This window comes from Cebus imitator, unplaced genomic scaffold (assembly GCF_001604975.1).
Source record: "Cebus imitator isolate Cc_AM_T3 unplaced genomic scaffold, Cebus_imitator-1.0 Scaffold443, whole genome shotgun sequence".
Classification (NCBI taxonomy): Eukaryota; Metazoa; Chordata; class Mammalia; order Primates; family Cebidae; genus Cebus; species Cebus imitator.
In genome coordinates, this window is record NW_016107758.1 from 192,965 (window position 1) to 209,085 (window position 16,121).

General features: G+C 54.9%; 1 protein-coding gene across 2 annotated transcripts in view; it reads right to left on the reverse strand.

Moving 5' to 3' along the window:
- Window positions 1-6: 6 nt before the first annotated feature.
- Window positions 7-16,121, reverse strand: part of GAL3ST2 (galactose-3-O-sulfotransferase 2) — a 30,972-nt gene continuing 14,857 nt past the window's right edge. The window contains exons 1-4 of one of the 2 annotated variants that reach the window (XM_017510716.2): window positions 6,878-6,958; window positions 4,335-4,423; window positions 3,751-4,006; window positions 7-1,837 (exon numbers count right to left, since the gene is read on the reverse strand). In XM_017510716.2, coding sequence (XP_017366205.1) covers window positions 1,028-1,837; window positions 3,751-3,963 — 1,023 coding nt within the window. In that variant the 5' untranslated portion in view covers window positions 3,964-4,006; window positions 4,335-4,423; window positions 6,878-6,958 and the 3' untranslated portion in view covers window positions 7-1,027. Of the gene's footprint in view, window positions 1,838-3,750; window positions 4,007-4,334; window positions 4,424-6,877; window positions 6,965-16,121 lie in introns of those variants that run through there. The other variant, XM_017510715.2, reaches the window with a different exon arrangement.

Sequence of the window (16,121 nt, forward strand, 5' to 3'; positions counted from 1 at the left end):
GGGGGAGGGTGGCCTGCAGGGGTCCCTGGGCTGAGGGGTGGAGGATGGCCTGCAGGGGTCCCTGGGCTGAGTGGGGGTGGGTGGCCTGCAGAGGTCCCTAGGCTGAGGGACGGAGGGTGGCCTTTCGAACGTGCTGCCAGGTAGGTGCGTTTCCTGGGTGCTCCAGGCACTAGCTTGTCCCCATGTGTGCACCCCTTTACCGGTTAAACTCCCCCCACCCCTGGCAGCCAGGATCACGTCCTGCCAGCAAGGAGGCTCTGCCTCTCCAGATCAATGACAAAGACAGTGCCCACAGCTACCCTCTGGCATCACACCCGACACCACCTCCAAGGCAACAGTGGGTGTGTGGAGCCCCAACCACTCCCGCCTCGTTTGGCGAGTCGGATGTCCTCTTCTCCACCGGCATTTGTGACTGACAGCAGAGGCCGTGGAGTTGAGCTCGACCTCAACCCGTCTTTTGAGTAGCTGTCCCATTTCTCTGTGGAAAACGTCCTTCCATCAGAAGTAAACCTCCTATAGCCAAAGATGGGAGCTGTTTCCACAGGGCTTCCATCACTGGCTGCAGGGCTGCGCCTGGGTCTTTGCGGCACTGCCTGTGCCTGCGCATGTCTCTGGGACCAGCACCTTGTTGACAGGGCTGAGAAATCCAGAGGAGACACTCTGAGTTCCTCCGAGAACCCACAGCCCCAATGCCAGGAACCTCAGGAGAACCGGGGTCACGGGCATGGAGTTCTGCCCAGCAGCGTGCTGGCCTGTGGTCAAGCATCCCTCACTCCCCCACCTTCGTGTTCAGTTCTATTCGGTAAACTGAGGCACAGCCTCGGGCCAGGTGGGGCTTCCACCCGGGCTCAGGACCCTCTCTGGGAGGGGTCTGGGCGGATCGCGGAGGTGGGGGGGCGGCTCTTCACTGGGGTCTCCGTCCTCTTCATTTTAGAGCAGGGGCCGGCCAGCCTGGTCTTCCCAGCTGCGGAGACAGGGGCTGGCGTCAGCGGGAGGCCCCCGCCCCCGCCCCTGTACGCTCCCCTCTCTACGGGATTTTCTTGGGGGGCTTCTCCGGGAACTGCAGGGAGTACAGGTGGGCCATGTACTGGAGCTCGGGCGTCACCAGCCGCTGACACACGCGCTGCGTCCGGTTGTCCAGGCCTGGCCTGAGGTTGTAGCCCAGGATGTCGACCGCGCCGGGCTGGTACGGGCGCAGGCCCGGGTCGTGGATCTGCGTCCGGTTCTGGGGCGCGCCGCCGTCCTGCAGGCACAGGACGGCGAGTTCGCGCCTCCGCGCCCGGAGCCGCGCCACTTCCCCGCGCAGCCGCCGTGGGCCCAGCTCGGCGCGCAGCTGCCCCCAGAGGCTGCGGTTGAAATGCTGGTACAGGCGCCAGTCCAGCGCGCACCAGCGCTGCGCGCGCTCCCGGGTCTCGGGCGCCAGGCGGGTCACGGAGCGCGCGCTGCGGGAGTTGAGCCTGAAGGCCACCACGTCGTCCAGCGCCCAGCGCAGCCGGCGCCGCAGCAGCACCAGGGACTCGTCCAAGTGCTCGGCAATGAGCACCAGCTGGAAGCGCTGCTCCACCTCCGCGATGCGCGCGCGCATGTAGCCCTCCTCGGCCGGCGCGTTGGGGTTGAAGCCGAAGTCGAACCACATGTTGTTCTTGGCGTAGACGTCCCTGAGGAGGTGGCTGTCGTTGTAGAACGTCTGCGGCGAGGCCAGGAAGGCGTCCAGGCTCGGGGCGCGCTGGAAGGCGGGCGCGTAGGCTTTGTAGTAGATGAAGGAGGACTCCAGCTGGAACACGGGGTTTCTCAGGATGGAGAAGTAGAAGGTGTCGTTGGGCATGACTTTCTGCACCTGCGTGGGGACCGAGAGGCGGGCTGCAGGCCGCGGGCCGGAGCAGGGTGGCCCACCTGCGGGGAGCAGGCGCGCCCTGGCCACACCGCCCAAGCAGCCCCCCATCCTCACATCTGCGGAGGGACCTGGGCCGGGCGCCTCCTAGTGCGGCAGCTCCGGAAGCAGACCAGGGCCACATGCAGGCCCTGCAGCCCAGTCACTGGTGCCCGGGTGCCCACAGCAGGGGCCAAGGACGCCAGGAAGGGGCCTCAGGAGGAGGAGGCCGTGGGCAGAGCGGGAGGCGGGAGGCGGGAGAGGGAGCTCCCATTGGCATCTGGCGGCAACCCAGAGGCCTCAAAGGGCGGAATACCGTGGTGCACAGACACCACACGAAGGGCCCTCCACGGGCCCCTGGCACAGGGGACCTTCAGCACTCCACCAGCTGCCCACAGGCCAGGGTGACACCCACCTAACAGACAAGGAAAGTAAGGCCCGGAGAAGCCCGGTGACCCAGGTTCCCCGCAGGGTGAGTCTGGACTCACCTCCTCTTGTGCCCCCTCAGAGGTCCCGGAGGTCATACCCCACCGACAGAAAGTAAAGTCATGCAAAAAATCACGCCCAACTACACGGTCTGCTTCTCCATCCTCAGAAACCCTGCGTGATGGGAGGCCTCCTCTCCTCCCTGCCCCTACCTTCTTCCTTTCCCCCTCCTCCCAGACCTTCCTCTTCCCTCTGCCCCAAGGCCCCCACCCCACAGCACACCCAAGCTGCCCGGCTCTGCCCGTCACCACCTGGTCTCCCTCTGGCCGCACCTGAACACCTAGCCCCTGCTGGCCATTTGCCACAGAGCGCTGGGGTGCCCCTAAAATACGCGTGCCTGCCCACAGCCCTCCCACCCACACTCCCTGCCCTGCTTCCTTTGTAAGGAAGATCAGGGACGGCCTGGGGGAAGGCCAGCTCTATGCTGAGAACCCAGGGACTGGAGGGGGTCCTGCAACCACAGGCGTGAAGGTCATAGGGTGAGGAGAGCTGGGCCTGTGCAGAAGCAGAGGGGGCCAGAGAAGGAAGGCGCTGGGGACGCCCTTGGGCAGGGGCTGTGGGGCTCTAGGTCTCGTTCCAAGAGCAACTGCAGGCGACAGACCGCCTGGAGGGGCGGGGGTTGGCTCAGCTGGGTTTGTGGTCCAGGCCCTCCCCATTCCTCTCTGCATGCCCCGCCCCCAAGCCTTACGCCACTTCCCTCCAGCCTCCAGGCTACACCACCCTACCCCACAACCACAGTCAAGGCCACTGCCGGCCCTCCTCCCCGCAAGCCCCACTCTCCTCCCCGCAGGGCCTGCCTTCCTCTCCACAGGCCCCGCCCTCCTTACCCGCAGGGCCTGCCTTCCTCTCCACAGGCCCCGCCCTTCTTACCCGCAGGGCCTGCCTTCCTCTCCACAGGCCCCGCCCTTCTTACCCGCAGGGCCTGCCTTCCTCTCCACAGGCCCCGCCCTCCTCCCCGCAGGGCCTGCCTTCCTCTCCACAGGCCCCGCCCTCCTCCCCGCAGGCCCCGCCCTCGTCCCCTGCAGGGCCCACCTTCCTCTCCACAGGCCCCGCCCTCCTCCCCCGCAGGGCCCACCTTCCTCTCCACAGGCCCCGCCCTCCTTACCCACAGGCCCCGTCCTTCTCCCCACAGGGCCAGCCCTTCTCCCCACAGAGCCCGCCTTCCTCCCCCGCAGGGCCCACCCTCCTCTCCACAGGCCCCGCCCTCCTTACCTGCAGGCCCCGCCCTTCTCTCCCGCAGAGCCCGCCCTCCTCTCCCACAGGCCCCGCCCTCCTTACCCGCAGGCCCCGCCCTTCTCCCCACAGGGCCCGCCCTACTCCCCACAGGGCCCGCCTTCTTCCCCGCAAGCCCCCCCTCCTCCCCGCAGGCCCTGCCCTCCTCCCTGCAGGTGCACCTCAGGCAGGTTGAACCTCAGGTGGTTGCACATGATGTTGAATCGCTGCTGCGACGCTACGCCTTCCACGTAGCGCGCCAGGAAGAACCAGGGGTAGCCGAGGTGGACGTGCCGGCCGGCGGGCAGAGCCACGGAGAGGTTGTGGGTCTCCGCGAAGCGGTAGAGGATGTTGAGCACCGTGCTGCTGGCCGTTTTGTGCGTCTTCAGGAACATGATGTTGGTGACGGGCGGCCCCTTGGCCTGACCCCCAAACAGGCTGGGAGGGAGGGCACACGCCACGTCAGCAAGGGTGCAGATGCCCCGACCCATGCCCAACAGCGACCCCTGGCCCGACAGACCCAAAGAGAGACCTTCCAACCTGAGCCCCCAACTCTGGGCTGGGGGCCCACTGGGTAAGCACCAACCCATGGCCCCAACCCTTGCCCCACTCCACAGCCTCCCATCCGGTGGCCTGAACACACACTCCCCCAGGTGTCTCCCATAACCATGCTTTCCCCAACCCTGTGCCCCTGAGAACTAAAACCCCTAACGCTCCCCCAATTGACTAAAAAACCCCCTATTGGCCAAGGGGGCCCCAGACACACCTTAAAACTGAGCCCCCAGCAGTGATGGGATGGGAGGTCAGACACCTCACTCATCACAGCCCCTCCCTTCTGCGGTTTAGACACAGCAACTGCCCAGCGTGAATGTTAAAACAGAGACATCATGGAATACTATGCTGCCAAAAAAAGGATGAGCTCGTGTCCTTTGCAGGGACATGGATGACGCTGGAAACCATCATCCTCTGCAAACTAACACAGGAACAGAAAACCAAACACTGTGTGTTCTCACTCATAAATGGGAATTGAACAAGAATACATGGACACACGGAGGGGAACCGCACACACTGGGGCCTGTCAGGGGAGGTGTGGAAAGGGGAGGGAGAGCATTAGGACAAACACCTAATACATGCATGGCTTAAAACCTAGATGACGGGTTGATGGGTGCAACAAATCACCATGTATACCTATGTAACAAACCTGCACGTTCCGCACATGTGTCCCAGAACTTAAAGTAAAATTTTAAAAAAGATTTTTTTTTTTTTTTTTTTTTTTTTTTCACAAAAAGAGACCATAGCCTGGCAGAACCGACTGTGGCCCTAAGACACCAAATCCTCAGCAGGACCCAAGGCCACGCAGGCAGGGGCTTCGTCCCGCACACCGCACTTAACGCAGAAACCAGGTTCTCCCTGCCACAGGGTTCTCTTTTTCTCTGGCAGCCAAACACTGGCCTTGAGATGAGCAACGTGAACCCAGGTGCAGCTCAGCCCCTGCCAGACGCGCCTCACTGACCCCTGCTCCACTGGCCACAACCGCAGCTGCACTGGGACAGGAGCCGAACAGCAGCTGTCTCCTGAGCGAGGACCCCTGGCCCGGCCTGGTTCTGGCGGTTTAGAGGCTGCACATCGAGGGCCTCCCGTCCCGGCTTCACCTGTGACCTGCAGGGCCTCATTGTAACACGGTTAGATGTGAATTCTCCACCCCAAGGTGAATGTGGGTCACATGTACCATACCAGTTTGTTCAGGGCAAGTATGTCAGGACGGTTTTGTGAATATTCGTGGGGCCTCCTGTCACCTGCTGAACCTGTACTTGGTCAAGCTGTTCAGAGTAAGCCTCTGTCCCGTCCACCCCAGCCCTGTGAAGTATCCACTCACAGTCTGTGTCAGCTGCTGTGCTCCCAGCCTGTGGTATGCCTGCACTTTATAAGAAACAAAGTCTCCTCTCCAAATTTATAGATGTCACGATTCTTTAGTTGACATCCCCAACCCTGGAATCCAAACCCATACTACCTATCACTGTGTCCCCAGCCCGGAGACCCTCAGCCCCGGCCTTGGGGACCCCCACTGAGAGAACATCCCCAGACCCATCACTGTGCCCCCAACCTAGAGACCCTCAGCCCCGACCTCAGAGCCCCCAGAGAGACAGTGTCCCCAGACCCATCAGTGTGTCCCCAACCTAGAGACCCTTGCCCCGGCCTCGGGGGTCCCCATAGAGACAGTACCCCCAGACCCATCACTGTGCCCCTCAGGAGCTACACCATCTGCCCCACATGTCACCCCAGCCTTCTCCCTGGCTTCAGGGTGCCGGCATGCTGCTGGCTCTGTGACCTCAGCCACACATGCAGTGCTTCTTGGCTGTCCCTTCACACCAGGAAAAGGAAGGACTCCAAAGCTGAGACCAGCAGCCAGATGTGGGGCTGGAGTGGATGCTGGGCCCACTCCTGGGACCCCATCATGACACCCACCCCGTGGGCCTGGAGTAGCAGGTGCCCTCCCTGCTCCGGAGCAGGGCGGGCAGGAGTGACCAGGATGGTAGGGTCAGGGTGGCCCAGGGTGACAGAGGTGGGCAAAGACAGGGGCCTTGGGACCTGTCTCCGGCAGCTTGGCCCAGAGGGTGTTGGTGCTCCCCTCCCTCCTCCAACCAGAGGGGCTGGGGGATGGTGGGGCCTGGAAGACCCCCAGCAGCCTGGCTGAAGCCCTGGCCTGGAGGCGCAGCTGGGCTGCAAGGTGGACACAGGTGGGTGGGCACAGGTGAGGCGGGCACGGGTGACTGGGCACGGGTGAGGTGGGCACAGGTGAGGGGCACGGGCGAGGTGGGCACAGGTGAGGTGGGCACAAGTGGGGTGGGCACAGGCGAGGTAGGCACGGGGCACAGGTGGCCACCTCTGTGCACCAGGAGCCCCACAGAGGCTGTGTCTCAGGCAGGTCGGGGAGAGGGTCTCCAGGCGGGCCCAGGGCTGCACTGTCTCACCTGAGCATGGGTCTGACCTTTTCCTTCCCAGATCCAAACCTAGGCCCAGCCCAGGCCCACCTCTGCTGTGAGGAGCAAGAAGGTGGCCTCCAGCCCTGCCTCCCGCACCTTGGTACCCTCTGCACACACTGGCTCTGCCCCCAAACCCCTGCTCCCCAGAGCCCTCCCCACAGGCCAGGTGGATTCGTGGTTCACAGGAGACGCTCATGGGTCTCCCAAGGAAGGGCCCATCCACCCCTCCTCTTCCAGAAGGGTGCAGGCCCGGTGGGGAGGCGCGACCGTGCTGGGGTCCCCGGCTCTGCCCTCTGGGCTGTTGGGGGCCCAGGGCAGGACTTACGGTATGAGCAGCTCCAAGTCTGTGTGCAGGAATCCAGCCAGCAGGAGCAGTGTCAGGGCGACGAGGAGGAGGATGACCCGGAAGTACCTGTGGGCGGGGCACGCTGTGAGTGCCCAGGCCGGGCTGCACCAGTCCCACCCCTACCTCCCATCCCAGGTCACACAGGTCTGGGCCTCCCCTCATCTCTGTAACGTCTTGTCCTGAAACTCACTGGGTGCCCGCCCGGGGGTCGGGGGGGGTGACCTGGGCATGAATCTGACTCTACCTTGAACACCCTGCCCGGCTCAGGGCAGGAAAGAGCCTCGTGGATGACCCATCCCCTTCCCTGGGGTTTGCAAGCTGCCAGAGCCACACTACTGGGACCAGAGGTGGGAGCGGGTCAGGGGACCTCTGACTCCTCAGGGCCCCCTGGGAGACTGTGATGGGATGGAGACCCTGAGCTCAGCACCCCCAGGGGGGCTGGAGAGGCTGAGAGGTTGGTGCAATGGACTATGTGCCCCCAAAAGCCATAGGCCAAGCCCCTAACACCCAGCATGATGGTGCCTGGAGGTGAGGCCTCTGGGACATGGCCAGGGCTGGAGAAGGTTGTGAGGGAGGGTGGAGTCCCTGTAATGGGAGTCATGTCCTTGTAAGAAGAGGAAGAGACCAGAGAGTGGCTTCCTCTCCCCACTCTGGCTCCCCACATGGGGGCACAGCGAGAAGGCAGTGTCTGCAGGCCCACAGGAGGCCCGCCCCAGGAACCCACCCCACTGGCTGACTCCCACCCGCCGGCCTCCGGAACCGTGAGAAGCACATGTCTGCCGCTGAAGCCACCGTCTGTGGTGTCTGCTGTGGCAGCTGGGATGACTGAGCCCGGGGCCAGCATGATGTCTCGACAGAGGTGGGGCCCTCACAAGGAGGCCTCAGAAGGCCTGGCCTGGGTCCCAGGAACCTGGCAGGTGCAGCCAGATCAGGGAAGAGCAGATCTGGATGTGGCCTGCCCTGGGAGTCAGGTGGGGAGCCAGGGTCCCCCATCCTCTGGGCAAAGCCCCCCATCAGTAGAGAGCACCAAACGGGTCTCTCAATGATGGATTGGGGGTGCCACATGGGCTGTGTCTCCTCAATGATGAGGTGGGGGTGCCATGTGGACTATGCCCCCTCGATGGGGTGGGGGGTGCCACTTGGGGCCAGTTCAGGGCCACCAACAGCCCAGCTCCCCATGGGAACCACCCAGTAAGCATCTATCTCTGGCACCCAACCGCTGGTCAGGGCCACTCTGTTTCCCAGCCCCACCTGCTGTCCGACCCCACCCACTGGCCCTGCTCCATGCCTCCCCTCTCAGACAAGACCAGGGCTGGCCGTGCACCCCTCGGCCATCAGGGAGAGAACAGTGGGATGTGGGGAGGTGGGTGTGCCGGGCTCCACTCATGACAGTGGAATAATTAACTCTGGATGAGACAAATCTGTCTTCTGCAGAAGCAGACCGAGCAGGGCCCTGATTTGTGGTGACACATCCGTGGCCGGCCCAGGGAGGGCTCCCGCCCTGGTCCTTGGCAGCTTCCCTGCTGACCAGGATGCTCCAAGCCTGCTTTGCACGTTTCCTGGCCCAGGCCTGGAGTGAGCCACGTTTCCAAAGGGCCCTGGGTCCCGCTGGTAGGAAGCGGCCTTTGGGAATCACAGTCTGGGTGCTGGGGTGCTCACTGCCCAGAGAAGGCCACATGTCTGGGCCTTCTCCGTAGTCAGAGCTCAGAGCTACATGTCGGAAGACGGAACCCTCACGAGTCCACACCAGGAACCTCCAGCTCCAGTTCAACACTGCGGCTTTCAGCAGAACCTCTGTGTGTGACCTCTTGTCTCCTTTCTTCCACATCAAGGGTCTGGGTCTCAAAGACACTGGAGATGGCAGAACTAGGACCTCCTGTATTTCTCACCTGCTTCAGGCTCATGGCACACCCAGCACCTCAGATACCAATGCCGGCTCCCACCATGGCGCTCCCACAGCCACGCCTGTAGGCCCTGCAGACGGCACAGGAGTTTCCCCGCCCTCCGTTCACCTTCGCCCTACAATGCTCTTCAATGCCCCCTTCAGTCCTTACGGCAAAATGGGAACCACCTCGGAGAGGCTCCCAGCGGCCAACGCCCAGTAAACGTTAGAATCCCAGGTGCAGGGAGGCGAGTGGAGGGGCGGACAAGCAGAGAGGGCCACGCCCCCCCGCAGGGTCAGGGTCCCATGGGAGACAGACATCCTCGGGAGAAGGGACATGTTTCCCACACCCAAACGTGGCCCCACACGGAGTGGGGTTCCTGCCCTGCCGTTGAACCACTTCTGTGGACTTGCCAAGACCCTCCCAGGGAAAGCGACTGCACCGGGGTGGGAAGGGCAGTTTTACAGCTCCGCATAGAGTTTAGCCCACTGATAAGCCCACACAGGACTTCACCAGCCTGGCCTCTGAGACGCCTCCGCTGGCCATCCCTTCGTTCCGCCGTATTAAACTCCTTCCTCAAACACTCTGCAGTTTTATGGCCCCTCATGCACTTTTATACCCACTCTGCACTTTTATGGGACACACTGGCCATCTGTTAGAGGCGCTGCGTTCTCACTTACAATAACCCCCTCAGCCTTGGGGCGGCATGAACCTGTCTCTGTTCTCTGCAGCTGCCCAATTAAAACAATGATGTTTCCAAAATCTCACAGCTTTCTCAAGGCCGCTCTTCCCCGTCAACAGGGGTCAGGTAGGGTGGTCAGTGTTGGAGCAACCGGGAAGGGGGTGACCTGGGGGCCCCAGAGGTGAGCCCAGCCACAGGAGCACTTGACCGACCCAGAGGACCGTGGGGCAGGAAGTGGGTGATGTGTTCAGCCAAGCAGAGAGATGAGGCTTCTGTCCTTACACCCAGGAGTTCACAGTGTCACACTCTCCTTTAAGGAGAGCCTGTGGCTGCACTACTGTGAACTTACCAAAAACCACTGAACTGTGCACTTTAATTGGGTAAGTTCTTTGGTATGTGAATTGCATCTCAATAAGGCTGTTTACAAAATCAATTAAAAAATGATAAAGAGTTCAGCTGCTGCAAAATTTGAAAGCCGAGGCTTGCAGGGGAGGGAAATGAAATATTGCTAAAATGATAAACCATCTGACATTGCTTTCAAGTGTTTTTAGCTTCTAGTGGCTTCCTGAGGTCCCCAGGACCCTCCCCTCAAGCTGAAGCTGCCTTATGGGACTTGCGACTGTGGGGCCTGTGGCCAGGTCCTGCTGCCTTTGCTCCGAGGTTGCCGGAGAGCTCAGTGGATCCCAAAGAGCCTCAAACTTCCTGCTGTTGCAGCCTCGGGACTTGGAGGCCTGCTGCCTCCTTGGGAGCACCCAGAAGGTCTGGTTTTCCAACTCCGGGCAGGGCCATGAGGGGCCATGGTGCACAGGCCCCAGCAAGTGGCTCCAGCAAGTCCCTGAGGCTCCCCAAAAGAAAGAGCAGAGAGGCTGGGGAGGCACTGGCCCAGATCCAGTGGGGACAGCGGGGACAGTCCGAGGCGCCAGCCCAGGGCCTGCAAGCACACCCAGTGACCTGTAAGTGCCAGCAGGATGGCAGTTTGCAGGGTATTCAAGGAGAATCCTGCAACTTCTGAGTAAAAACCAACAGAATGTCTAAAATTAGGGGGTAATAAAAGTCTTGGCCAGATGTAGTGGCTCACACCTTTAATCCCAGCACTTCGGGGGCTGAGGTGGCAGGATCAGTTGAGTCAAGGAGTTCAAGACCAGCCTAGGGAATACAGTGAGACCCCCATCTCTACGAAAAACACAAACATTAGCCAGATGTGGGGGCTGGAGACTGTGGTTCCAGCTACTCGAGAGGCTGAAGCAGGAGGGTCACCTGAGCCAGGCAGGTCACCTGAGCCAGGCAGGTCACCTGAGCCAGGCAGGTCTGGGCTGCAGTGAGCCTTATCTCGCCACCGCACTCCAGCCCAGCGACAGAGCCAGACTGTCTCAAAAAGTAAACAAACAACAACAACAAACGCCTTAAGACATCCCATCTCCAGCTCAGGGAACTTCTGGTTTGGGAAACCTTTATGACTATGAGGAAAACCCATGGGAATTCTTATGGTGATGGTTGTTTGCACCCAGGATTAGACAAACAAATGTAAGAGGATGTCTTCCTTTCACATTTCACCCCATTTTCTTTTTCACATCTTTTGGAGAAAGCATTTTAGAAGAAAACGCATCTGTGGTCCCAGGTTTTGTCTGACCTCTCATGACTAGCATGGTTCACTCCTAGACGGACAGGTCCTGAGTTATCAGGAAAGCTCATTTTTAGCAGGTTGTGAAGTCTCATGTCCTATGAAGAGAAACAGGGGAAGGAAGAAAGAAAAACAACAACAAACCAAAGAACAATCCTGGAAAAATCCATATAGGCCACATGCTCTGAGGCCCATACGGCGGCAGGCAGGCATGAAAGTGGCTTGTGTGTGTAAACAGGCTGCCGATATTTTCTTCTCAGGTTTAAGTTGTCTGGCTTCAATTCGCAGGGCTTTATGAAAGCACAGCTTAGGTTTCAAATTAGGAAAAATGGGGGCGGGGTGGGCGCGGCAACTGCTACCTGTAACCCCGGCACATTGGGAGGCGCAGGCAGTGGATCACCTGAGGTCAGAAGTTTGAGACCAGCCTGGCCAACATAGTGAAACCCTATCTCTACTAAAATAATAAAAGTACAAAAAAAAAAAAGCTGGGTGTGGGAGCAGGTGCCTGTAATCCCAGCTAATCGGGAGGCTGACGCAGGAGAAGTGCTTGAACCCAGGAAGTAGAGACTGCAGTGAGCTGAGATCACTCCACTGCACTCCAGCCTGGGCGACAAAAGTGAAACTCCATCTTAGAAAAAAAGAAAAGAAAAATGGGGGGGTGAAGCAAAGGGAAAAATAGAAAACATTATTTTGAAGACTTGTAGCCAAGAAAAATTAGAATTTGGCCCAAGCTGTAGAAAAATAGTAAAAATTGAAAACACCGGGCAAGACCAACACTACAGTTTCAAAACACAACTTTTCTCTCTCCAGTTTCCCATTTTTACTAAAGACAAATCATGGTAGGATTGGTCTGCTTTATTAAACCTGGCCTAATTATTTGTATACAGTGCAGCCAGAATAATTATTTTTATGTAGGTTTTTAATTGGCTTTGATGGAACGTTGTTTCATAGGAGGAATCTCAGATGAGACTTTTTAAAGCCGAGCCCAGCCATGAATTTGTGCCACCAAATACCCATGAATTGCGTGATTCTCACCTCTTGAGGTTCCAGGATAAATTTGGGGCTCCCAGGCCTGTCAGAGAGTGATACATTTTTTTCCTTTTTTTTTTTTTTTTTTTTTTTTTTTTTTTGGAGACAGGGAATCTTTCTGTCACCCAGGCTGGAGTGCAGTGGTGCGATCTTAGCTCACTGCAATCTCCACCTCCCAGTTTAAGCAGTTCTCCACCTCAGCCTCCCAAGTAGCTGAGGCATCTTCTACCAGGCCTGAAGATGGGCTTTAACTGCTGACAGTGTTTAAAATGGAGCAGGACTTGGTGTGTCCTTTTCACACCCAGGAGTCAAAGTCCTGTAACTCAGTGTCACAAGTACTTTAAAATCTCATACAAAGAGAGAAACAGATGTGATAACCTTAGTTATTACACCACGCCCGGCTATTTTATTATTTTTTGTATTATTAGTAGAGATGGGGTTTCACCATCTCAGCTAGGCTGGTCTTGAACTCCTGGCCTCGTGATCCACCCACCTTGGCCTCCCATAGCTCTGGGATTATAGGCGTGAACCACTGCACCTGGCCCAGAGAGTGATATTCTTTACTTGCCAGAGATCAGGAACCCTGTACAGGGACTGTGTAGACAAAGTTATGAGGCCAGTTTTCCAAAGGGCTTCTATTGGCTCCATAAGTCAAGTTTGATTACTTAAAGGGAAGCTCACTATTGCAGTAAAAGCCTTGGTAAAATAACCAGTTTATCCAATCCTGTCCTGTTGCAAAATGAAAACAGATTCTTATTGCACTTATACAAATAACTGTATTGCCATAAGTTAAAAATAATCACATATAGTTTCCAAATTCTGGGGAAACCACATAGAGAGTGTCGATGAAAAGAGCCAAACTGTAAATAATTGAAGAGATTTATTCCAGGCCAAAATGAGTGACCATGGCCCATGACACAGCCCTGAGGAGGTCCTGAGAACATGTGCCCAAGGTTGCTGGGGTGCAGCTTGGTTTTATATATTTTAGGAAAGCATGAGCTATCAATCAAAAACATTAAAGAAATACATTGGTTTGGTTCAGAAAGGCAGGACAAATCAAAGCAGCGGCTTCCAGACTATAGGTAAATTCAAACATTTTCTGGATGACAATTGGTTGAGTTTATCTAAAGACCTGGGATCAACAGTAAGGAATGTCCAGGTTAAGGCAAAGGATTATAGAGACCAAGTTTTATTGTGCAGAGGAAGCTCTCAGATAGCAGACTTCAGAGAGAGCAGGTTGTAAAATGTTTCTTATTGGACCTAAAAGGGTGCTTGACTCTTAGCTGATTATCTCCTGGATGTGGAAAGAAGGGAAGGAAAACAAAGGAGAAAGGGGATGATTCTCTACAGAATGTGGATTTTTCCCACAAGAGACTTTGCAGGGCAATTTCAAGGTATGGCAAGGAAAAATATTTTGGGGTAAAACATTTTATTTTTCTTCCTTGTTATGCCACAGTCAGATTGGAAAGTAAGTCACAATATACAGGATAAAATAAAACCCATCTGATGAGAATTTATGGTTCGTAGGGCATGGCTCCCCAGACCCCTTAGAGAGGAATTTGGGCAAGATAAAAAATCAGAGCCTAGTCCTCAAGAGAAACAAATATACCCCAAATTATGTTCATAGGAGTATACTGAATTGTAAAAAAGCTGTCAATAGCTCAAAAGAAAAGTTTTCTCAGCTCTAAAAAATACAAACGAAAGAATCAGCAACGTTTAAAGGAAAAAGATTACTTTAGTCTTCTATCTGTTCAGTTTATACAGTTAACTCCTGTTCTGCCTGATATTCATGAACATTTCAGCTCTCCATAAACTTCAGGAGAGTCCTGAAAGTTTATTTCTCTAATGTAATGTCACAATGTCCAAAGCTATCAGAACTCTGCCTTTAAGAACACCTGGCTGGGCACAGTGGCTCTCACCTGTAATCCCAGCACTTTGGGAGGCCGAGGCGAGCAGATCACGAGGTCAAGAGTTTGAGACCATCCTGGCCAACATGGTGAAACCCAATCTCTACTAAAAATACAAAAATTAGCTGGGCATGGTGGCACATGCCTGTAGTCCCAGCTACTTGGGAGGCTGAGGCAGGAGAATCGCTTGAACCGGGAGGTGGAGGTTGCAGTGAGCTGAGATCACATCACTGCACTCCAGCCTGGTGACAGAGCCAGACTCCATCTCAAAAAAACAAAAACACCTGTTAGAGTTCTACACCTGATTATAAAACCACCTTAAAGAGGACCAAAACAAGACAACAATTGTCCGTGAATGGCAAAAAGTTTCAGGGCAGCTATAATCAAAGACACAATTGACAAGGAAATTTGTTACCTCTGTGGCACACAATAATTTAACATAAGAATTACAATTGTTATTGATAAAGTACACGAAGTTATATCAGAATTATAGGAATTTCCCATAATTTTGGAACACATACCAATAACATATTTATACAAATACAGCCTAAAGAAAGCCAAATACCATTTCATATTTGACAATGCTTCCTGTATAATTTTTATATCAAATAAGCCAAACTACATCATTGTTGGAATTTAATGTCTTAAAGGATTAATCAGGTCAGAAAGAAACATAATTTGTAATTGGATTTTGGAAGTTTGTCAAACATCAAAAGTTTAAAACACTTGATATCACAAAATAGGATCATTCATTTAACCAAAGTGATAACTCAAGGATTTTTAAAAAGGCAAAAGCATTCATCCTTTGAGAGAGAAGAGTTAATGCTCCAAACAATAAGACCTAATAAAAACAGCATGAAGTCAATTAAATTTATCATTTTTTCCTATCTATCTATTTATTTATTTATTTGAGACAGAGTTTCAGTCTTGTTGCCCAGGCTGTAGTACAATGGCATGATCTTGGCTCACTGCAATCTCTGCCTCCCAGGTTCAAGCAATTCTCCTGCCTTAGCCTCCCAAGTAGCTGGGATTACAGGAGCCTGCCACCACACCTGGCTATTTTTTGTATTTTTAGTATTTTTAGTTTCACCATGTTGGCCAGGTTGGTCTCAAATTCCTGATCTCAGATGATCGGTTTGCCTAGCCTTCCCAAAGTGCTGGGATTATAGGCATGAACCACTGCACCTGGCCCTATTTTTCAAAGTTTTATAAACAATCTATAAAATTTTAATCTTGACCATAAGATACAAATTCCATCAGCCTTTATAACCTTTATTTAGAAGCTGGTTAATGCTTCAAGAAAACATTGTCAATGTGACACTGGCCCATATGCTGGTCCTGCATCAGTATGTCTTTGACATTAATGATTAATTTGTAAGGAAACTGAACTTATTTTATCTCTCAAAGTCAACCCTTATAATCTCATACACTTACCTCTTCCAGGATAGTTCCTGGGTCTAGAGGAGTTGAATAGCTTCATTTATTTATTTATTTTTATCTTTTGAGATGGAGGCTTGCTCTGTCACCCAGGCTGGAGTGCAATGGTGAGATCTTGGCTCACTGTAACCCCCACCTCCGGGGTTCAAGCGAATATCCTTCCTCAGCCTCCCAAGTAGCTGGGATTACAGGCCCACACCACCACACCCAGATGATTTGTGCATTTTTAGTAAAGACAGCGTTTTGCCATATTGGCCAGGCTGGTCTTGAACTCCTGATCTTAGGTGATCCACCCACCTTGGGCTGGGATTACAGGCGTGAGCTACCATGCCTGGCCCCGAGGAGTTTAATAGCTTTAATTTCTGACCTGTGTTTCAAGAATGCAGTTTATTTTTATTGGCATCTTCTACCTGGCCTGAAGATAGGCTTTAACTGCTGACAGTGTTTAAAATGTAGCAGGACTTGGTGTGTCCTTTTCACACCCAGGAGTCAAAGTCCTGTAACTCAGCGTAACAAGTACTTTAAAATCTCATACAAAGAGATAAACAGATGTAATAACATTAGTTTAAAAAAAGTTTAAAATTTCAGATTTTTTTCCTAAGCAAACCAAACTAATAATAATGTGACAATTTATCATATAAAAGTATTGGGTTTTTTTTTTTTT